The sequence below is a fragment of the Gadus macrocephalus genome, chromosome 16 (assembly GCF_031168955.1).
Source record: "Gadus macrocephalus chromosome 16, ASM3116895v1".
NCBI classification, from domain to species: domain Eukaryota; kingdom Metazoa; phylum Chordata; class Actinopteri; order Gadiformes; family Gadidae; genus Gadus; species Gadus macrocephalus.
This window is the reverse complement of record NC_082397.1, coordinates 10,131,507-10,154,383: the sequence shown is the minus strand read 5'-3', so window position 1 is coordinate 10,154,383 and position 22,877 is coordinate 10,131,507. Positions and strand designations below refer to the sequence as shown.

At 44.2% G+C, this 22,877-nt stretch overlaps 3 protein-coding genes across 3 annotated transcripts in view; all 3 read left to right on the top strand.

Moving 5' to 3' along the window:
• Positions 1 to 5,278, top strand: part of LOC132475187 (1-phosphatidylinositol 4,5-bisphosphate phosphodiesterase eta-1-like) — a 41,354-nt gene extending 36,076 nt beyond the window's left edge. Inside the window, exons 14-15 of the mRNA XM_060076193.1 lie at positions 1 to 374; positions 1,428 to 5,278. The exon at positions 1 to 374 is cut by the window's left edge and continues 23 nt beyond it. Of these exons, the coding sequence (XP_059932176.1) occupies positions 1 to 374; positions 1,428 to 4,210 (3,157 nt within the window). The 3' untranslated portion in view covers positions 4,211 to 5,278. The remainder of the gene's footprint in view (positions 375 to 1,427) is intronic.
• A 5,129-nt stretch (positions 5,279 to 10,407) lies between these two features.
• On the top strand, positions 10,408 to 15,298 carry LOC132475182 (extracellular calcium-sensing receptor-like). Its single transcript, XM_060076188.1, has 10 exons — positions 10,408 to 10,936; positions 11,133 to 11,371; positions 11,457 to 11,548; positions 11,679 to 11,858; positions 12,263 to 12,790; positions 13,104 to 13,313; positions 13,406 to 13,529; positions 13,625 to 13,818; positions 13,971 to 14,252; positions 14,337 to 15,298. The coding sequence occupies exons 1-10, from the start codon at positions 10,644 to 10,646 to the stop codon at positions 14,757 to 14,759; spliced, it is 2,565 nt and encodes an 854-aa protein (XP_059932171.1). The 5' UTR covers positions 10,408 to 10,643; the 3' UTR covers positions 14,760 to 15,298.
• A 670-nt stretch (positions 15,299 to 15,968) lies between these two features.
• On the top strand, positions 15,969 to 22,697 carry LOC132474634 (extracellular calcium-sensing receptor-like). The gene is made up of 11 exons (XM_060075429.1): positions 15,969 to 16,253; positions 16,402 to 16,580; positions 16,700 to 16,818; positions 16,950 to 17,129; positions 17,245 to 17,433; positions 17,540 to 18,067; positions 18,234 to 18,443; positions 19,096 to 19,219; positions 19,361 to 19,554; positions 20,979 to 21,260; positions 21,344 to 22,697. Exons 1-11 carry the CDS (start codon positions 15,985 to 15,987, stop codon positions 21,764 to 21,766), a joined length of 2,697 nt encoding a protein of 898 aa, XP_059931412.1. The 5' UTR covers positions 15,969 to 15,984; the 3' UTR covers positions 21,767 to 22,697.
• Positions 22,698 to 22,877: the final 180 nt, after the last annotated feature.

Genomic DNA, 22,877 nt, shown 5'->3' with positions numbered 1-22,877 from the left:
GGGCTTCTTCAGTCGCTCCTCCAAGTCCTCTGTGGAGGCCAACTCCCCCGCCGCTCTGAAGACCCGCTCCATCAGCGACCACCTGCTGCGGCGCACGGCCAGCGCCCCCGCCAAGGGACGCAAGAAGACCAAGCTGGCCCTGACCGAGTCCATGGCCTCCATCTCGGACCCGAGGCCCAGCCCGGACCGGCCGGTGGGCCCAGCGGGAGAGAGTGTGCAGGGACCCGAGGGGGCGGTGGAGAAGCGGCCCCAGCTCCGTCCCTCTCTCACCCACCGGCCCATCTCCATGCCCCTGGACCGGCTCCTGGAGGGCCAGCTCAGCCTCTGCTCCTCAGAGAAGGGGCGCCATCATCTGGGCGCAGATGCTGTCATCGGTGGGTGTTACGTACTGATTGCAGGTTGTACGTCCTTGCACTTAGAAATAGTATACTACTACTATACCATACTATTAATAGTAATACTATCTTTGTTGTATACGGGGAAGGGGTTAATCTAATGATTGTGAGAGTTCGGCACTTGGTTCTATGAACATCCTAACTGTAACGACAGCGATATATAGTTTATTTTTCTTCTGACAAATGTACTTATTGAAAGACGCTTTGGATAAAAGCGTCTGCTAAACGCCCGTAATGTAAATGTATTAATGGCTGCCTGGAGTCTTAAGAACTAACTGAATAGCAGCTCTTTATAGACAGGAGGATGCAGTGAACTCATGCATGCAAGATGGAGGATCTAAGCGATATCGTCACACAACAAATTGCTTTGTGCTTAGAAAAGATTGTTTCACGCACCTAATATGGTCTGTCAATGCCTCGTGTCCCCCTTGTCTTTATTGCTACAATGTTTTCAACAGCATTTTGCTTGGCCTGTCTGCACTCTGTGTTAACCTTAGGCAGTTTTTCCACTTTTAACCTTTCATTGTTGTTCACCTGGAGACTGAAGGTAGTGTCGCTCTCTTATACGTTAACTTGCTTCTTCTGTTCCTTCTTCACCCTGTTGTGCTTCTTTGTAGTAGAGCTCTGACTAGGATTTCCCTGCAGGTAATCTAAAACACCTATTACTTGGAGGTTGGTGAATCATCCATCCAATGTATTGTGTCTGGTACTTTGCTGCCATTTGGGGATACATTTTTGTCGTGCGTTTTTTTTTACCACCCCCTCGGCCAAAAATGAACCCATCCGACCATGCCTTAACTAAATGGTTCACTGTTTGGATGCTTCAGTTTTTTGCCTTCACGACTTCATTTCCCAAGCCCCCCTTCCACGGTTGTACTTGGTGGTGCATTCTTCCATTTGTCTATGTATTGCAAGTGCTTTGTCGTTGGCTAGGCTACAGGTTGTTCATTGTTGGCTGTTTGGCTTGGTGTTCTCAGTTCATTGGTACAACGTATGCATTCGCTCATTACACTGCCTCTTCTCTGTCAACAGGAATGAGTCCCTTAGACCGGCCCAGGTCTACGTCTGTGGGTCTCCTCATCGAATCATCTGCCACAGATCAACTGAGCTTCTCAACCCCTTCAAAGACATGTACGGATAGAATCACTCAGCGCAGCAAATCAGTAGACACCTCTCATCTTGTCATCGGCGAAGAGGATGAAAGAAGCGGAAAGGATTATTCCAAAGAACAATCACAGGAACTTCCCAATCAACGAAAGATGATGGGGTGCGGGTTCACGGGGACACAGAGGATATGCTTGAGGTCCCCGTTTGGTGGCTCGCAGAGGAGGCGGCAGGTGACGGAGACGTCTTCGGACGGCACCACCTACACGGTAGCACCTTCCGCCCCCTCCTCTGGGACTCCCCTGAGCCCGGTGAACATGGACCGCTCCAACAATCTGCGAAGCCCCAACTCCCTACAGGACAGTACCCTCTCCAGGCTCATCGACGCCGTCTCCCTAGGCAACGAGAATGACACCCGTGGCTCCATTTCTGCTCTGATTGGTCAGTTTGACAACACTGTTGATCAAAGCAATCGTTCGACCACCTCTAATGGGGGAGCGAAGAACGAACATCAGAGGCTTAACGGCTTCCTCAACCTTTCTGTTCAAAATTGTAGCACTCCGAACCAGTCCAACATCCCTCACAAAGGGTTGCAGGACTACATGTCTCCTCTTTGCATGGGTTCATCAAATGGCCAAATCAACATAAAAGGTCCAATTAGTCCTCAAAAGGCTCAAAAGTCAGACTCTCCAAACACAAGACTCTATTCACCCCGGAAGATCTCCCAGGCCGACCAACCTGCTCCCCCTGCTCCGGCTTCCCTCCACAGCCCCGAGACGACGGAGCAGGAGGAGGTTTACACCATCCTGGATGAGGAGGTGCTGTCGCCTACCTCCATGTACAACCTGAAGAAACAGACGGTTCATTTCCAGGCCCTGGACTCTATGAGAAGCACTCAAACGTCAAACGGCCTGGGCTTCTCCCCATCCAAGCTGTCCCGAGGTTTGGGGTCAGAGGGCGGCATGGGGCGGTGTGTTGACCAAGAATGGAGGGGAGGCCATCCTGTGGAGGTAGAGGAAAGTGTGTATGAAGAGGTGTATGACCCAGCGGGTCCCATCCTAGAGCCGGGCCGTGGGGTGGCATGCAGCTACAACGGCTACTCTGTGGATCGTCCCACGTCCCAGTTTTCCCGCAACACGGCTGGGTGTGCTTATAAGGAGGTGGAGATAAACGTGGACGAGGATCCTCTGGAAAGGATGCTGCCCCCGTCCCGGCATGTCCACATGCTCACCAGCCCGACCAAACGTCACGCTATCTACCAGAACAACGACTCGGCTCAGTTGCACCGTTTGCCCCAGATACAGCCTTCCTCCTCTTATAACGCTCACCAAAGCTCGCCACACAAATCTCAATATTCGCAACGTTCCTCCCCTGTGTCCAAACCTTATTTTCAGCAGCCGCAACAAAGCCAGCTTGTTTCAAACTCCCAGCCGTCTCTTTATCAAAGGTCGAACAATTCTCAAATTTTTATGACACAGAGCCCCCTTCGCCAGAACAGCTACCCATCTCCGCAGTGTAAACCAGAGTCCTACGTCAACAACAAAGACTTTGCAAAACAGAGAAACTACAACGGCAGCAATGGCATGAATGGCTTCCATAGGGAGACGGGCAACACAATAGAGAGGGAGTTGGTAGGACACTTCCAGAGCAGCCCTTCTGCCTCAGAGTTTCTCCCAGCCAAGTCAGTGGTATCTCGCGTTCTCTCCAGAGAAAGAGCCAAGTGTTCGCCCACCCCTTATTCCGACGGGGCGCACGGCCAGCTGGATACGGACTGCCACACGCCTGAATCACACTACGTCAACTTCACGAGTCCAAGCCAACCGCAGACACCCAGACAAACCACCTCTCCGCGGGAAGTGTGTTCCCATCTCAACGACGCGCAGCAGCGTCAGCCTGACGCCGCACGGCCTCCCTCAGAGCCGCGCTTAGAGCCGTTCCCATTACTCCCCCAGTCCGGCCCAGTGAGCAGCCAGGCATCCGGTCCCAGCAAATCCAAATCCCTGGGAGACCTGACATCGGAGGACATCTCCTGCAACTTTCAGAGTAAATACCATATCATCAGCCGCAGTTTCATCACCCCCCACATGAGGGACCGCAAGAGGATCGGCACCCTGGGGCGACCCGCGCCCCCAGCACAGTCTTCCGACCCTCTTACCCAGCAGCTACGCAGGCTGTTGAACCTCGACGCCGTCGAGTGCGAAGAGTCCGTTCCCGGGACGGAGCCTCCGCAGCCGCCTCATGCCACCCAGCGACCGCCCTCTCCGCCGCAGCCCCGGGACACGGCCGCGTCCTCCGCCCACGGCGTGGACGTGGATGGCTCACCGCCGCCGCTCACCCGTCGGCTGTCCTCGCGCAGCCAGAGCCGCGTGCGCCACATCAACAGCCGCGCCCGCGAGAGGCAGCAGGAGGCGCTCAAGCCGCGGTCAGAGCTGGGGGGCAATGGCGGGAGCGGCGGCGGCGGGGTGGTGCTGCGCAGCAAACCCGTGTCGCAGACGCCGGCGGCGAACAGACACTCCACGGGCTCCTATATCGCCGGGTATCTGGGGCAGCTGGAGGACAGGGGCCTGCCGGAGGGGTCGTGTGCCCCGCTGCAGCAGGGATACGCCGACCGCTACGGGGACGGGTACTACGGTAACTACTCACACCCGATGCCGGCGGACTCTTCCTATGCCTCCACGGAGCCTGAGGTGTACTTCCTGCTCAGATTGTAGCGCCAACACCTGCGGGAATGAGAAGAAGAGGTGGACACATACATACTTGAAGGAAGTGCAATTACACCGGAAATCCTCATCCACACACACACTTTTAGATTTCCTTATTCTAAAGTGTATCCTTTGTACAATATAGCTGGTGGTATGTACAGTGTGTTATGGTTGGACCAGAAAGCATGTACTTCCTGTATGAGATGACCACAGTTCAATAAAGTGGGAGTTTTCATGGCGCCAATTGTCGTGGCAATGTAGCCTAGTGTCTGTGTCCTGTTTGGTCTGTGAAAGTACTTTAAAATGCATTCTAGAATACTGCACAACACTGTTCGCTCTGTTTGTGTGACGTACCGTCAGAACTGTCTGTACTGTTGAAGCAGATTCCTTGACCCTTGTATCTTTTGAATGTGAATTTATTTCAAACAGACACTTTTACATAATGGGGTCTATTTTATCAAAGATCTCCTTGAAGTCTTCCTTTTCAGTATTATTTCTAGGTATATACTGGCTGTGTGTAAATATTTCAGTTTTGTTTCCCATGATAGAATCGATTTTGCAACGGTTTCTTGTTAAGAATGGCCTGCAAATGTTTTAGTTTTCTGCATGTAGACTGGACATCTCGAGCATGACTATGCACAAACCTATTCAGTTGATGTTGCGATGCCCGTCAAGAATTACCTGGAACAATGTGTGAAATAAAGACACAGACTTGCTTGCATTAGGTGCAATACAGTACATAGACTTGCTTGCCTATAGTATGTTCATTTTTACGTAGGAATCAAAAACACTGTATTAATCATTGTATTTTTATAATTACTTTGATACTGACTGCATAAATACATCAATCCTTGGAAGTGGTAACTTGACATGTCACTACACTGAGGTATAAGTGGATACGCATACAGGAGACGCAGGAGTCAAATAGAGAGTTTAAGACTGGGCTAAGCTGCAGTTTTTTGTAACATTTTTTTCAGTGTTGGACCTATCGTCTGTGTATTATTACTCATTAGAGTACTATGGGCATTTCCCTACAAATGCAATAAAATATCAAATCACTTGATTTGAGGAAAACAATGATGGATCCTTGCCTGTATTGTCCTTTGCAAAAGAATGTCATAAATACATACAAAAATTTAGAATATAAGTCTTTATTATGACAGCCATGGGATTGGTGGGCTATACGTTATTATATCAAACTGTATAATTTATTTAATGTGGTACAATCCTACTATTACCTAATGAATAACCTACTGGATAGCTTTACGCCAATTAAAACTACATTTAAAATTGGAAAATATAAAACTCCACTTATAATTACAAAAGAAAACTAATTGGCAAAAAAACTCGTTCAACCACAGGCTTGTACTTTGTTTTATACATAATTTCCTCCTGAGTTCCTCCTTGCCGGGCGTGTAATTTGTTGTAATTGCTTGTAATCTTATTTTGATAGTCAGACTACTAATGGCACACATGGGGTTGCACTCGTGTACTCCCCTAATGTAGTGAACTGTATGATGTTATACTATAGGATCAAAACAAATATATATTAATTGATAATTTATCAATCAATGTTTATTTGCCAGCAACAGAAAGGACACCCACTTTTTACTTATTTATAAATGGTTTGTCGCTCACATGAACACACACAAGCACACACAAGCATACACACACACGCACGCACACACACACACACCCACATACACAGATTTGCTTGGGGTCGTTTTTTTTAACTAGGTGATCATCTGTACCATATGGCTATCCCTCAGCCCTCCGATCCCTCATCGTGACCTTGGTTTCCAGGGGTCAAAGGTTAACCTAGAGTGTGCCATGAGTTCAGTGGTGGGCTTTGCAGTTGTCTTAGGCTACATAGGCTTCCTAGCCTGCCTCTGTCTCCTCCTTGCTTTCCTGGCTCGGAAACTACCTGATAACTTCAATGAGGCCAAGTTCATCACCTTCAGCATGCTGATCTTCTGTGCTGTCTGGGTGGCCTTCGTCCGAGCCTACGTCAGCTCTCCAGGGAAGTACTCTGTGGCTGTGAAGATCTTTGCCATCCTGGCTTCTAGTTATGGTCTGCTGCTTTGTATCCTCCTGAGGCCTGAGAGATACACCAAGAAACAGCTGATGTCCAAATTAAAAAATGGAAACAGATAGTTTGCTGACCAATGTCTCAAGTGCATCAAACCGATCAAAAACAGACCAATTAATGACTGAATAATTTCCCTAATATGATTATATTGTAGAGTGTGAGTATTATGATTCATCAAAACACAAAACATACTCAATCTGAGTAAAAAATGCTTTTACTAACTTGTTTTCCTGCACCAGTTAAGCTTTAAAGAATGCAAAATACATAAAGCAACAACTATCCTTTGTATGCATTCTGTTGCATGACATACATTTGTGTATATTTGAAACCTGCATTATTAAAAAAATGGTAACAATGGAACTCCTTTTTAGCTAGTAACACGTTTTAAGTATTTTTATTAGTCATTTATCAATTGCAGATGAGCATGGTTTATACTTTACACAACCTTAAGAAATAAATCATAGTGCAAAATAAGATGTTTTGAGGTGAAGCCTTATTTTACAAAAAATACATACACTCATTTCATTTCTTGATGCACTTTTGCCGTTGTGATTGTATTTATTAATGCAGATAATACACTGGATCTACCTTATACTAGAGTCCACTAGAGGGTGGTAGCACACATAGTATATAAACTACTCATTTCTGTCAATTTAAGAACGACAAATAACATGACAGAAAATAACAGTTTCCATGCAAACAACTAGCTTGTGGGAACTTACAAAATTATTTAACATTTTGTATGTGCGGGTTGCTTAACAATGGTATTCCATTACAGTTATAGAAACTAGATATGTCATTGAGGAAGCATTGAAGGGCCATAATGGTCTTGGTGATCAAATCATTGAAACCGTCTCTTTGCTTATTATTGCTCATTATTAGTAACATTCGTTACCAATATAATTTGACAAAATGACTAGAGCATTTCATAAACATTAACCTTTGTATATTTATATTACGTATTTGTCTGTTGCTAGAATTTCACATTTGTAATATGAACGTTGATCAAATCACAAGAGCTAAGGTTATTCGAATGTAACGTTGCTCTTTTACACCATAGCTAAGAATTACATCATGAATCCACTGATTGGTTGTGGGCATCACATGCTCTTTCTGCTAATTGGCCTACACCATAGCCAATGTGAAACAGGCCAAACCCTGAAGAAAGAATCTACTGATTGGTTACCAGCTGTCCCAGGCTTCCCCAATCAAAACAATATAATGAATCAATAATTGTCTCTATTCCATTGACGTGTTGCTGACTGAAAAACATTGAAACAATGCAACATGAAAACATGTTTTGTATTCAAGGACACACAGCTTTTCCCACCTGTGATGCAACTTGATGAGGGTATAATTGTGTGTAATTGCCTGGAAATGAAAGGCAATTCAGGTAAGAAACAAGCACACCTGCGGCTGTGCTCACCCAGCTCTCCAACCTGCTGGAATCCTCTGAGGAATCAATCAAATAAGTTTACTGGGGCCATAATTGACTTGTTATGTTTGGTGGTGTTCCAAATGTCCCGAACTGTTTACCTGCAGCAATACGTTTCCTCAGCTGTGTTCCCTTTGAACATGTCAGCTAGGCCAAGTTGCACAGTGATTGTTATGTGGTAAACTTGCTGTCCTCTGATTGACCATGTAGAGGGAAAGTTCCCAAGGCTGTTGAGTCTGAGCTCGCTGTTAAGATTTATTTGACAGACATAGTTTGAATAATAACTCTTACCAAACTATAATTTGGTCAACTATGACAATCGTCTCAAATAGTGTTGATTTCCTCCCTAAATTTAACCATGAATTTCAACGGGAACCAATCAATTTGTCTCAGCTCTGAGCCAAGGACTTTAATTTGTTCCCTTTCCTTTTCTATGCTTCTTCAATAGGGGGTAGATCGGGTTGAGATCTGGTGAGTCTGAAGGCCATCACATCTGAATCACATAATTTGTAGGCTATACTCCTCAAACCATTTAGCGATCCCTCGAGACCACCCCATCATGATAGAATTTCTTCATCTTAGGAAAAGGTCAGCATCACTCGGCATGACTATTGATTTGCCTATTGATTTGACTTTTTGTCACAGTCTGTCTCCATGTTCTTTAGTTTCCATTCACCACTTGCCAACCAGATGTCCTCGGACCCTGCCCCTTGCTTTACAGACCCTGCCACTCCCATCTGACATCTGCATTCACTTCATCCCTCTCACCTGAGCTCCCCCGTCAATCTGGACTGTCATCCAAACTCCTCAGCAACTTCTACAGGTGTACAGTGAAGAGCCTCCTGAGCAACTCCATCACAGTGTGGTTTGGAAACTACACGGTACAGGAAAGGAAGGCTGTCCAACATGTGATTAAAACTGCACAATACATCTGTGGAGCAGCCTTCCCATCACTTCAAGACATTTACAACACCCGGGTTACAAAGAGGGCACACAACATCACCAGGGACACTACACACCCCCAGCACACACTGTTCACCCTGCTACCATCTGGCAGACGCTACAGGAGCATGAAAGCCAGAACAACCAAACTTAAAAACAGTTTTTATCCACAGGCCATCAGGCTGCTGAATGACTCTCTCAAACACTGATGACACCCTGTATTTGCACTATATTCAATACTGTGAACTGTATTTATTTTCAACTGTGCGCTTCATTTGCACTATGTACTTATCTACTAATAATATTCAACATCCAATTTATAGATTCAAAAACGTCTATATTTCAATATCTTCCAGGGCCTTCTGCTGTATGCGAACATTGCACATGCTAAACAGCACCTTATATTTGACTGTTTTTGTTTAACTAAATTCTGCTCTTTGTACAGATATTTTTAGTAGTTTAGTTTATTTATATACTTTTATTTTAAGTACATTTTGTGTGAAGGGAACTTGCAAATTAAGAATTTCATTGCCCAGTGTAAACTATGTTTCCATTGTGTATATGACAATAAACGATCTTGTATCTTGAAGAACGCTGAAACCGTCGGTCCAAAGTGCTGTGGAGTCAGGGAACCGCGTGTAGGGCTTTTATATCAGAGTGCATCATGGGACTCGAGACTCGAGAGATGCAACAGTGTAAAATCCTCAATAAATGGTGGAAGGTGGAAGTATGTCTCCCCATAATTACAGATGATTACTAAACGATAACAAAAACACCATCACTACCAGTCACATTTCTATGCTCCTATACATCTGGGACATTGAGACGGGCAATACCATGTGGGGTCAAAATGTACAAGCCCTCTTGGGAGCATGGTTGGACACGGGTCATGGTTGGACATGATTGGACAGGGGTCATGGTTGGACATGGTTGGACAGGGGTCATGGTTGGACATGGTTGGACAGGGGTCATGGTTGGACATGGTTGGACAGGGGTCATGGTTGGACATGGTTGGAAAGGGATCATGGTTGGACATGGTTGGACAGGGATCATGGTTGGACCTGGGTCATGGTTTGACATGGTTGGACAGGGGGGATGGACAGGGGTCCTTCAGGGTATACCTCACTCCTGATGTATCCAGAACATCACAACAAAAGCATTTTACTTTAGCGTTTAGGCAGGTTTGGATTCCATTTCTGGTGTTGCTGATGAAAAACAGTATGGATTCAGAGAACTGGTTTTACTTCAACAATCATTCAAATTGTGTCACTAAAGGCAAACACGTTTGGCAATATTATGGGGCTAGAAAGTTATGAATATCACTTCAATATCGCTTCATACTACAGGCCCAGTATACTGTGACTGGTAGGTGCTAACTAATGGGACTAACTCATAACTCCATCAGACCAAGGGAGGCGGCAAGTTAATATGGTGTAGATATTAACACATCATCAATAAAATAATTAGGAATCGGCACCATGATGTACATTTCAGATAAGATATACTTTATTAATTGACACATAACATCACAAAAAATAAGGATTCCTAAATGGCTGAATCTAATTGCTCATCACTCAATTGACTCAAAGATGAATGATTGATGATCTGAATTCTGAAGGGAGTGGTTTTCACTGCTAGATGACATGAATGCCATCTTGTTTACCAAGCCTCCACTACAATGCTTCCCCACATTTATAAAACCCAGCTCAGCAGTTAGGGTTGACAGAGACTCAGGGTATGTTACGTTATGGGGCCGTTCTTTGATTGGGGGTAAGAATGAATCTGCTTCTACTGAATAGTGAGATTATTTTGTGGCATTCTCTTCGTTGGGCTTTAGGCATCGATTATAACCAAATCCAATAATTGTTATTATGATATACATCTGCTGTAAACAGTTTTTCTACTCTCTGCATTTAAGTTAAAATCATTGTTTACATAATTTGACATTGAGTGTCCAGTCTCAGTAGTGCTCCGTGATGTTATCGGCCTCCAGTCCGCCCATGTCTTGGGTGTCTCTGCTCCTAACTGCGTGGTCCTCCAGGGCTCCCTCCCTGCTGCTTGTTGTGATGGTGAGCAGGGATGTGGGGCTCAGGGTGGGTCTGGAGGGGGTGCAGACCTCCATGTGCTCTCGCTGGGGCTCCAGAGTGGAAGAGTTCAACCAGGGTCAGGATGGAGACGTCGTCATCGGCGGGCTCTTTAACCTTCATTACCAACCGCCGGTTATAGACCAGGAGTTCATTAAGCCTCCGTTATACAATCCATGCACTGGGTAAAGGAACTCGTCCAATAGTATATTTGAATGTTTAATAGATGTTGTTTGAACAGTCATCAATCTGATATATGCTGAGAATCTGTCTGTTCTTCTTCGAATACACAATTATGGGCATTCATCTGAAGAATGCTCTACAAGTATACTTTAATGATCCTTCCTAATACTGCATATAACTTCTTTCCTGTCTTATTAGATTGGAGGTAGAGACACTGAAGTCTGTCTACGCCATGGAGTTTGCAGTAGAAGAAATCAACAGAAACCCCCTCATTCTTCCTGGTGTGAAGCTCAACTACAGAATCCTCGACAGCTGTGGAAGACATCCCTGGGTGCTGCATGGAGCATTCTCACTGGTTGGGGGAGAGATGGAGAGTTGTGACTCCACAGCCATCCTGCCACAATCAAATGTATCTGGAACATCGTCATCAATGAAAGGTAAACTGATTAGTATGGTGAGGTCTCCTCCTCATGTTTAGTTGAATGATTTTCTAATGTAATTAATAAGTGTTACTTTCATCAGGGGGCCCATCTATACCGCTGATCATCGGTGGGGCTTCTTCTACCACAGCCATAATACTGTCTAGGTCACTGGCCTCTCTCTCTGTTCCAGTAGTGAGTTTCACCATCAATAATATCGGAGGAACATTGAATTATATTTCCTAAGATTGAGTTTGATTATGACAATTTACTTCAACAGTTGATTCAAGTATATGCTATTTACATTTTATGTTTCCCCTTTTAGATTAGCTACCTTGCTAGCTGTCCCTGTCTTAGCGACAGACATCGGTTTCCTAACTTCTTCAGGACCATTCCCAGTGACGTCTACCAGGCTAAGACCATGGCCCGACTTGCAATACTCTTCAACTGGACTTGGATTGGAGCAGTCATTGCAAACAATGACTATGGTCGTCTGGCAATTCAGGTTGTTACTTTTATCATTACTTTTTATAAAATGTGTTATTTGTAGCAATGTTAGAGAAAGCTTTGGAAAGAATCCTTGATCATTTTATATATTTAGCTATTTTGCTATTTTCAGACATTTCAGGAGGAGATTAAGAGATCAGGAGTGTGTTTGGCATTTCTAGAAGCTGTTAGCAGGGAGACTATTGAGGAAGATGCAAAACGTGCAGCTACAACTGTTCAGCATTCCACTGCAAGAGTGATACTGATCTTTTGCTGGTACACAGATGTGAGGGAGTTGTTTCTACAACTGGCCAAGAGAAATGTGAGAGGCTATTAGGAAATATCCAAATACATTTGTTAATGTGAAAACCAATGCGTCATAATGTTCTGTTTGTTGACTGATGTTCTCTTCTCTCTTCGTAGGTGACCGATAGGCAGTTCATAGCCAGTGAGGCTTGGAGTACTAGCAGCGATCTTTTACAAAATGTTGCCATTTTGAACGTGGCAAGTGGTGTGTTAGGTGTTGCTATTCGAAGTGCAAGGATACCAGGATTTAAAAGTTTCCTCCAGGAATTAAAACCCTCAAATCGCCCTGGCGATTTACATCTGCGGGAATTCTGGGAAAAGGAGTTTGAATGTAGCCTTTCAACGACACCGTTGAATCCTCAGTCCATGTCTGATGGTTTAACTACAAATAACTTGACTGCTTCTCATGCCACCAAATCTCCACTGTCAGCTACTCTTTCACTGTGCACTGGGAGAGAGACACTTGAGGGCGTACAGAATATTTTTACTGACACTGCCCACTTAAGGGCCGAGTATAATACCTATCTGGCTGTGTATGCTGCAGCCCACGCTCTGCACAGCCTTCTCTCGTGCCCAGATAAAGAGAGTTCTCCAAGAGACAACAGCTCCACCTGTAGCTCACCTTATAACATTACACATAAAGAGGTACAATAAACTTCGATTGATTTTCACAGGGTGGGGATTTATAATAGCATGGTTTAGCTTGGAATGTCAGCCACATTGGTTTCAGATAATATTTAAACAAATCTCATAATGGTTTTATCAAACAAGATTATCCTACTGATGACCATACAATTAACTTCACACCAAGCATGAATGTCATAGTGTGGGGCCTTAAAATCAAATTGATGAGACTCAAATTATGGCACATTTGTTTCACATACTATTGAAAGAAATAGGTCTCATTAAGGTTTTATTAAACTAGTTTATGCTACTGATGACCATTCGTTGTTCTTAGTTGTTAGAGCACCTGAACAAAGTGAACTTCACTACTCCAAACGGGGAGGAATTCTTCTTCCAAGGAGCCGACATCCCAGCTGCTTATGACCTGGTCAACTGGAAGACCTCCCCTGATGGGTCACTGAAACTAGTTCTGATTGGTCGAGTGGATGGCCTGGAATTACACCTGAACAAAACATCTATTCAGTGGACTAAAGGCTCCAGTCAGGTAGTCAAATTTACAGCCATCTTAAACAGGATAATAAAACAATAAAAATACAATATCTATACTTGACTCGTTGAGTTCATTTAATTTTTTAGGTGCCTATTTCTGTATGCAGTGAGAGCTGCCCCCCAGGAACCCGAAGAGCCAATAGGAAAGGAGAGCCTGTCTGCTGCTTTGACTGTATCCCCTGTACTGATGGAGAGGTCAGCAATGAGACTGGTGAGGGACAAAAACACTTCAACTGGTGTGTTTTCAGGAAAATCAGGAGGCTCTCTTCCCATTTCTTAGTTGCCTTCCCTGTATTACCCTCTCAGGTTCCCATCAGTGCAGGCGATGTCCTGTTGAGTTCTGGTCCAACACGGGGAACACGGCCTGTATTCCACGCAAAGTGGACTTCCTGTCTTTTAATGAGACGATGGGAATCATCCTGACAACTGCAGCTGTGTCTGGGGTTGTGGTCACTACAGCTGTTTTTGTCATCTTTTTGTGCTACCATAACACTCCTGTGGTGAGGGCTCCGTGCATAATCAATGTTTAACCTTGAAACAATAAGTTGGTCATCTTAACCATGTTGTCTCTCATATTCCACCTTCATTTTTTACCTCGGATCAATCATTTGAATTGAGGTTAACCGTGTTGTCATTCATAATCCACCTCCAGGTGCGTGCAAATAACTCAGAGCTGAGCTTCCTGCTCCTCCTGTCACTCAAGCTCTGCTTCCTGTGTGCGCTGGTGTTCATTGGTCGTCCCTCCGTGTGGTCCTGCCGCTTACAGCAGGCAGCTTTCGGGATCAGCTTTGTCCTCTGCGTCTCCTGCCTTCAGGTGAAGACCATAGTGGTCTTGGCCGCTTTCCGCTCAGCTCGGCCAGGAGCTGGAAGCCTGATGAAGTGGTTTGGTCCGGGCCAGCAGAGAGGCAGCGTCTGTTTCTTCACCAGCATACAGGTGGGCAATATGTACACCATTAATCATCAAAATAGTTTACTTTGTGGGAGATATATTGAGGTGTAAGTGTTTTTTTTTATCTAGGTGATCATCTGTACCATATGGCTGTCCCTCAGCCCTCCGATTCCTCATCGTGACCTTGGTTTCCAGGGGTCAAAGGTTAACCTAGAGTGTGCCATGAGTTCAGTGGTGGGCTTTGCCGTTGTCTTAGGCTACATAGGCTTCCTAGCCTGCCTCTGTCTCCTACTTGCTTTCCTGGCTAGGAAACTCCCTGATAACTTCAATGAGGCCAAGTTCATCACCTTCAGCATGCTGATCTTCTGTGCTGTCTGGGTGGCCTTTGTCCCAGCCTACATCAGCTCTCCAGGGAAGTACTCTGTTGCTGTGGAGATCTTTGCCATCCTGGCTTCTAGTTTTGGCCTGCTGCTGTGCATCTTTGCTCCAAAGTGCTTCATCATCCTCCTGAGGCCTGAGAGGAACACCAAGAAACAGCTGATGGGCAGATAGGAAAATGTGCACATACAAAAGGGTAGGCAGCAAATGATTCTTAATTTCATGGATTTCAAGGGACACAAAAAGTAGCAAAATGTTGAATAATTAGCAAATATCTATATTCATTTTTGGGAAGCATTATTTAATACCTTGTCAAATGTATTCTATCTTTATTGTTTTAATAATAATGTTTTGATTACTTACGTCCTATTATCACTATTATTAGTTTCTTAAGATGTATGACTGTTTCTTAAGAGGGATCCTCCCAACCAAAGTGGCACAACTACATGTAACATTTATTAAGATATCTTTAGCAGTCAACAAAAATCTACATTTGTTCAAAAATGTTATTTCATTCAAATGTCATGATCTAACCAGGACATTTTCTATTGACACGTCAAATGTGATGATAACATAATAAAAATGTAAGCATCAAGAAAAGTAACTTTAAGCTTTTTGTATCGACTTGCTTCACCCCAATAGTTTATGTTGCTGTTCTTTCAACTCTACTATTAAAGGATGCTATGTTATAGAAATTGTTCTCCCAAGTTATTGAGTGCCCAATATTTTGTACTTCTTTCATAATTGATTAAAAGTTAGAGAATTCAAAACATTGGTCCAACAGTGTTCTGTGCAGTTTTATGATGTTTATGATGTATTCCATTTCTTGCACACCAAGCTTGTCCCCTGCTAATGGCTCGTGACAGAATGCTTTTTCTAAAGAGGAGTGGCTTTACATGAATGTGAATATGTCATCTTGTTTACGAAGCTTCCAGGCATTACCACATTAATAAAACCCAGCTCGGCAGTTAGAATTGGTACAGACTTGCAATATGTTACAATAGCCGCCATTGCCTTATTTTTATAACACAGCATTAGAATATCACTTACATTGTTATTTTTTCACGTTTAGGTTTAAATGTGGGGTCTTTTTTTATATCCTTTTTAAAGTTTGGCTTATTTGGGTGAAAAGGTACGGGCCACTTCTGAATTGAGAGGGACTCATTTATTTAGCATATTTACATACTTTCTTATTTTCTTTATTTCTACAGCTGTAGATTTATTAGACATCAATTCAAAATCGTAATCTTTTTTTTTTTTTCAGCAAGATATACTTGTGCCGCATGTTATCTGTTATTCTTTAAATTCTGCAATTCAGTTACAAATATGGTTTACATAATTTGACATTGAGTCTCCAGTCTCATAGTGCTCGTTGATGTTATCGGCCCCCGGTCAGCCCATGTCTTGGGTGTCTCTGTTCCTGCCTCCGTGGTCCTCCAGGGCTCCCTCCCTGCTGCTTCTTGTGATGGTGGGCAGGGATGTGGGGCTCAGGGTGGGTCTGGAGGGGGTGCAGACTTCCATGTGCTCTCGCTTGGGCTTAAGAGTGGAGGAGTTCAACCAGGGTCAGGATGGCGATGTTGTCATTGGTGGGCTCTTTAACCTACATTACCAAGTGCCTGGTATAGACCAGGAGTTCATTAAGCCTCCGTTCTACAATCCATGCACTGGGTAAAGGAACTCATCACAAATGATTTGTTAATATGATAATATGCTCTTTTCTTCTTATTAATACTGAATAATGAATGTAAATACATACATCTGAATAATATGTTGTTGAGATTATTGCTGGTGGTGAACCTCCTTCCTGTGATCTAAGGTTGGAAGCAGAGATCTTGAAGGCTGTCTACGCCATGGAGTTTGCAGTTGAAGAAATCAACAGAAACCCCCTCATTCTTCCTGGTGTGAAGCTCAACTACCGAATCCTCGACGACTGTGGCCTACACCCCTGGGTGCTGCATGGAGCATTCTCACTGGTTGGGGGAGAGAGGGAGAGTTGTGACTCCACAGCCATCACGCCACAATCACAAGTATCTGGAACATCTTCAGCTATGAGAGGTAAACTGATTAGTATGATGAGGTATCCTCCTCATGTATTGTTGATTGATATTCTGCAGGTACTTTATATGCATTACTTTCATCAGGGGGCCCGTCTGTACCGCTGATTATCGGTGGCGCTTCTTCGACAACAGCTATGATACTGTCTCGGACACTGGCCTCTCTCTCTGTTCCAGTAGTGAGTTTCACAATCCATAATATAGGAAGAACATTGAATTATATTTCCTAAGCTTGAGTTTGATTATAACAATTTACTTCAACAATTGAATCAAGTCTATGCTATTTACATTTTATATTTCACCCATTAAGATAAGCTACCTTGCTAGCTGTCCCTGCCTTAGCGACAGACATCGGTTTCCTAACTTCTTCAGGACCATTCCCAGTGACGTCTACCAGGCTAAGACCATGGCCCGACTTGCAATACTCTTCAACTGGACTTGGATTGGAGCAGTCATCGCAAACAATGATTATGGTCGTCTGGCAATTCAGGTTGTTACTTTTCGAAAACATGTTTATTTGTAGCGATAAAACCGAAAGCTTTGATAAGAATCCTCATTCATATAGTAAGACCTTTTGATATATTCAGTTCTCTTGGAATTTTCAGGCATTTCAGGAGGAGATTGAGGGATCAGGAGTGTGTTTGGCTTTTTCTGAATTTCTTAACAGGGAGACTTTTGAAGAAGATGCAAGACGTGCAGCTTCCATTATTGAGCATTCCACTGCTAGAGTTATACTGATCTTTACCTGGCACAGAAATGTGAGGGAGTTGTTTCTCCAACTGGCCAAGAGAAACGTGAGAGGCTATTATGAAATATACAAATAAATGTGCTGGACTGATGAGAAAATAAATGCTTTATAATTTTCTGTTTGTTGAATGACGTTCTCTTTTCTCTTCGTAGGTGACTGATAGACAGTTCCTAGCCAGTGAGGCTTGGAGTACTAGCAAAGATATTTTACAAGATGTTGCCATTTTGAAAGTGGCAAGTGGTGTGTTAGGTGTTGCTATTCGAAGTGCAAGAATACCTGGATTTAAAAGTTTTCTCCAGGGCCTAAAACCCTCAAATCGCCCTGGAGATTTACTTCTACAGGAGTTTTGGGAAAAGGAGTTTGAATGTAGCCTTTCAATGACACTGTCAAATTCTCAGTCATTGTCTGATAATTCAACTACAAATATCTCGCCTGCTTCTCATGCCACCAGATCTCCACTCGCAGCTACCCTATCACTGTGCACTGGGAGAGAGACACTTGAGGGCGTACAGAATATTTTTACTGACACTGCCCACTTAAGGGCCGCGTATAATACATACCTGGCTGTGTATGCTGCAGCCCACGCTCTTCACAGCTTTCTCTCGTGCCCAGATAAAGACCGTTCCCCAAGAGACAACAGCTCGACCTGTAGTTCACCTTATAACATTACACAGAATGAGGTATAATTAACTTGACACCCAGTATGATTTCCAATGTGTAGGGGTATAAGTTACATGGTTGATGCTGTGAATTTCGTACAAATTAATTTCACATTCTATTTCAATTAAAATGTTTTATTAAGCTATTCTTTGTGTTATTCTTCTGATGACGATTTTTTGTTCTTAGTTGTTAGAGCACCTGAACAAAGTGAACTTCACTACTCCAAACGGGGAGGAATTCTTCTTCCAAGGAGCCGACATCCCAGCTGCTTATGACCTGGTCAACTGGAAGACCTCCCCTGATGGGTCACTGAAACTAGTTCTGATTGGTCGAGTGGATGGCTTGGAATTACACCTGAACCAAACATCTATTCAGTGGACTACAGGCTCCAATCAGGTAGTCAAAGTGACATCCACCTTAAAGGTTGGGTATGGAATTCGCTTTTTTGGCCATTTTTGCAAAATTACTTGAAATCCTTATCATAACCCACTTATAGCCACTGAGTTAGAAGTACTGACAGGAAAATTAAATAAGTCAATCATCTGTGGAACGGGCAGGGCTCGAAAAACTCCAGCCAATGATTTCCACAGCCACCGAGTTGCATTGGACAGTAAGTACGTCAATCAGACGGTCGTACTGCACTCCCCCTCCCCCGCGCCCCGCGCGCGACCCCTTCGTGCAGTACTCGTGACCCAGAGCAAGCTCCTGTTTGTTGTTATCCTGCGGTAGCTACTGGAACTAGTTAATCCACATTTGGACCTAGCAGTAGAAGACAATTCTATTCGCCATGCTTTTTAACGAAAACCTACGCTAGCCTGGCTCGCTCTCGCGCATCTGTGTTCGCGCTCGTGCATGATTGCGCGTCCAGGTACTTGGAATGGGTGGAGTCAGAGTCAGCGTTGAAGGAGAGGGGGTAGGACCATTTGAGTTGTGTATTTTCAAAATCTGCTGGCGTTTCGCAAATCCCATACCCAACCTTTAAACAGGTTAATAATACATAACAATCAAATATTTATACCTTACTAATTGTGTTAATTGCAATTTTTAGGTGCCTATTTCTGTATGCAGTGCGAGCTGCCCCCCAGGAACCCGAAGAGCCAATAGGAAAGGAGAGCCTGTCTGCTGCTTTGACTGTATCCCCTGTACTGATGGAGAGGTCAGCAATGAGACTGGTAATGGACAAAAGCCCTTCAATCAGTGTGTTTCAGGAAACGAATTATACTGTTACTGAACAATAGTGTTGGTTTATGTCTTTAGAAGCAGTTAGACTCTCTTCCCATTTCTTAGTTGCCTTTCCTGTATGATCCTCTCAGGTTCCCATCAGTGCAGGCGATGTCCTGTTGAGTTCTGGTCCAACCCGGGTAACACGGCCTGTATTCCTCGCAAAGTTGACTTCCTGTCTTTTAATGAGACAATGGGAATCGTCCTGACAACTGGAGCTGTGTCTGGAGTTGTTGTCACTACAGTGGTTTTTGTCATCTTTTTGTGCTACCATAACACTCCTGTGGTGAGGGCTCAGTGCATAATCAATGTTAAAGGTCCTTTAGCATGAGAAATTCACTTTTATGTGGTTTATAACATCAATATGAGTTCCCCTAGCCTGCCTATGGTCCCCCAGCAGCTAGAAATGGCGTTAAGTGTAAAACGAGCACTAGGTGTCCTGCTCTGCCTTTGAAAAAACAAAGCTCAGACGCGCTGATTTGGAATTTTCCCCTTACGTCGTCATACGGGGACAAGTTACCTCCCCTTTCTCTGCTTTGCCCGCCCAGAGAATTTGGCCCGCCAATGTGACAATGAGCTTCGACCATGCGAGCGCCACATTTGTGAGTGTGAATACACACACTGTAACGCAAGTGTTGTACACTTCTTTGTTATTTGGATAACCGTTCTGCTGTTGGTGTTATGGCGCATAACACATCAGGTTCTTTGACGTCTCTAGTATTTCCATAACGAGACTCGTAGTGGAGGTTATCTCAGCCATGGTTGAGAAGGAATTGGGGGAAAGGAACTTTGGTTTTGACTCCCTGAAGTACATGAACCGCAACATGGTGGAGAAAAGGATTGTTGCCCGCGATTGTCTCCCCCGGAGCCCCGGGGCCCGTTGACCACTGCCCGCTGCCGAGGCACTACCTCCGCGGGGCGGAGTTGCCTCGGCACTGCCAGCTGCCCGCTGACGCTGCCCGCTGACTGCTGCCCGCTGACCGCTGCCGAGATGATGGTGCCTCGGCAGCGGGAAGCGGGGCTCCGGCGGAGACATTCGCGGTCAACAACGCAGGCAACAATCTCTTTCTCCTCCATGCCGCGTTTTAGTCTACTTCAGATTGATATGGAAGTGGAAGAACCAGAGATGTCGGAGAACCGGACGCAATCATAATAATTCATAATATCGTCTGGAGGCGCACACAGCTATTGGCCGTGATAATATATATTATATGATAAAGACATCGATGTATAATGTGACATTTAGATATAGAGCTCCAGGACTCCCGCTGGAGCACCCAGAGTGTTGTAGAATATTTACAGAACACGGCCAAAAGCTGTGTGCGCCTCGCCATTGCGATACATCCACTGTAAACATGAGCACATGGTACCGTGGCCGCAAGCTGCTCAGGGCCACATCCCCATCCTCCACCTTGACCCGCCTCTAAAAAACGGCACGTTTGTGGAAAGCTCAATGTGGGACTGGCTCGTAGTGGCTGTAATTCTGCACCACGGCTGAATTTCTTGAACATCTTCAAGTACTCTATTATGGGGCCACTAACAGCTTTATAAAAACATTCATGAAGTAGCATGCCATGGGACCTTTAAACCTTGAAACAATACGTTGATCAAGATAAACGTGTTGTCTTACATATTCCACCTCCATGTTTTACCTCGGATCAATCATTTAAATTCAGGTTAACCATGTCGTTGCTCATATTCCACCTCCAGGTGCGTGCAAATAACTCAGAGCTGAGCTTCCTGCTCCTCCTGTCACTCAAGCTCTGCTTCCTGTGTGCGCTGGTGTTCATTGGTCGTCCCTCCGTGTGGTCCTGCCGCTTACAGCAGGCAGCTTTCGGGATCAGCTTTGTCCTCTGCGTCTCCTGCCTTCAGGTGAAGACCATAGTGGTCCTGGCCGCTTTCCGCTCAGCTCGGCCAGGAGCTGGAGGCCTGATGAAGTGGTTTGGTCCGGGCCAGCAGAGAGGCAGCGTCTGTTTCTTCACCAGCATACAGGTGAGCATTATTTAAAACATTAGCCATCATAATCGTTTACAGTGTCTAAGATATAGTGAGGTTTAGGTGTTCTTTTATACTAGGTGATCATCTGTACCATATGGCTGTCCCTCAGCCCTCCGATCCCTCATCGTGACCTTGGTTTCCAGGGGTCAAAGGTTAACTTAGAGTGTGCCATGAGTTCAGTGGTGGGCTTTGCCGTTGTCTTAGGCTACATAGGCTTCCTAGCCTGCCTCTGTCTCCTCCTTGCTTTCCTGGCTAGGAAACTCCCTGATAACTTCAATGAGGCCAAGTTCATCACCTTCAGCATGCTGATCTTCTGTGCTGTCTGGGTGGCCTTTGTCCCAGCCTACATCAGCTCTCCAGGGAAGTACTCTGTTGCTGTGGAGATCTTTGCCATCCTGGCGTCTAGTTATGGCCTGCTGCTGTGCATCTTTGCTCCAAAGTGCTTCATCATACTCCTGAGGCCTGAGAGGAACACCAAGAAACAGCTGATGGGAAGATAGGCAAATGTGCATATACATAACGATAGGCAGCAAAGCGATCCTAATGTCATGTTTCTCAAGAGACACCAAAAGAGAAGAAAGTAAAATAATTAGCAAATATCTATAAAATCTCATGCAATGTAATATTTGCAGAGTGCTACATGCAGCCCTCAACTATGTTCCTCTTAGGCTTTCTTCTTTCTTTCAAAAAATCTGTGACCCTACTCCTTCCACAATTTCCCCCTAGAGAATCCATTCCACTTTTAAAATGTTCATATTAGCTTGGAATTGTGATAGCCACACTTGTGGCTATCTCAAATCCTAACCATTTCTGATTTTCCTGAGCCTAACAATATAAACATTTAACCGAGAAACACAATGCTAAGCTTCAACGCTTACGGTATTTCTTGTTTCACTGGTCGTTTCATTTTGTGAGCTTATCTCGATGAACTAGATGTGAAAGAATAACGTTGATAACACTTTTCCTGGTTACAACCAGTGATCACATACAGACACACACACACACACACACAAACATTTTACTGTCAAACTGACTTGATTCAACCATTCCAAACTTGAACAGGTTTAAGAGCTCAGCTATTCTATATTTTATCTCAAATGTACTTGAATTTGATCACATAGGCAATTTTTTTTACTCTTCACTTTATTTGTTTCCAAACATTTTGCATTCTTTAAATGGTATGCATGTTTACATTGTTCATTTCATTTAGACTTTTGAACCCTGTTCAAATCTTTTCACTTGATTTAAGCCATTAAACATTTCTTTCAGTTTTAAACTATGCGGCTGTATTAAAATATATTTTCAACCTTACTTTGCATTGCAACACTCACCACATTTTGTGCAGGAAATGTATTTTCTAGTTTAACATGTTGTCAAATGTATTCCATCTTAATTGTTTGAATGATAATGTTCCACTTTCTTAAGTCTTATTATCGCTAGTATTAGTTTCTTAAGATATAGAAAGGTTCCTTACTGTTTTTTCAAGTCTTATATTAAAGGATATTATTTTTAAATTGTTGTCTCAAGTTTTTCAGTGAATAATACTTTGCACTATGCACAATAACCGCGGTACACATTTTTTGGTAGAGAGTAAATGATTTTCAAAACATC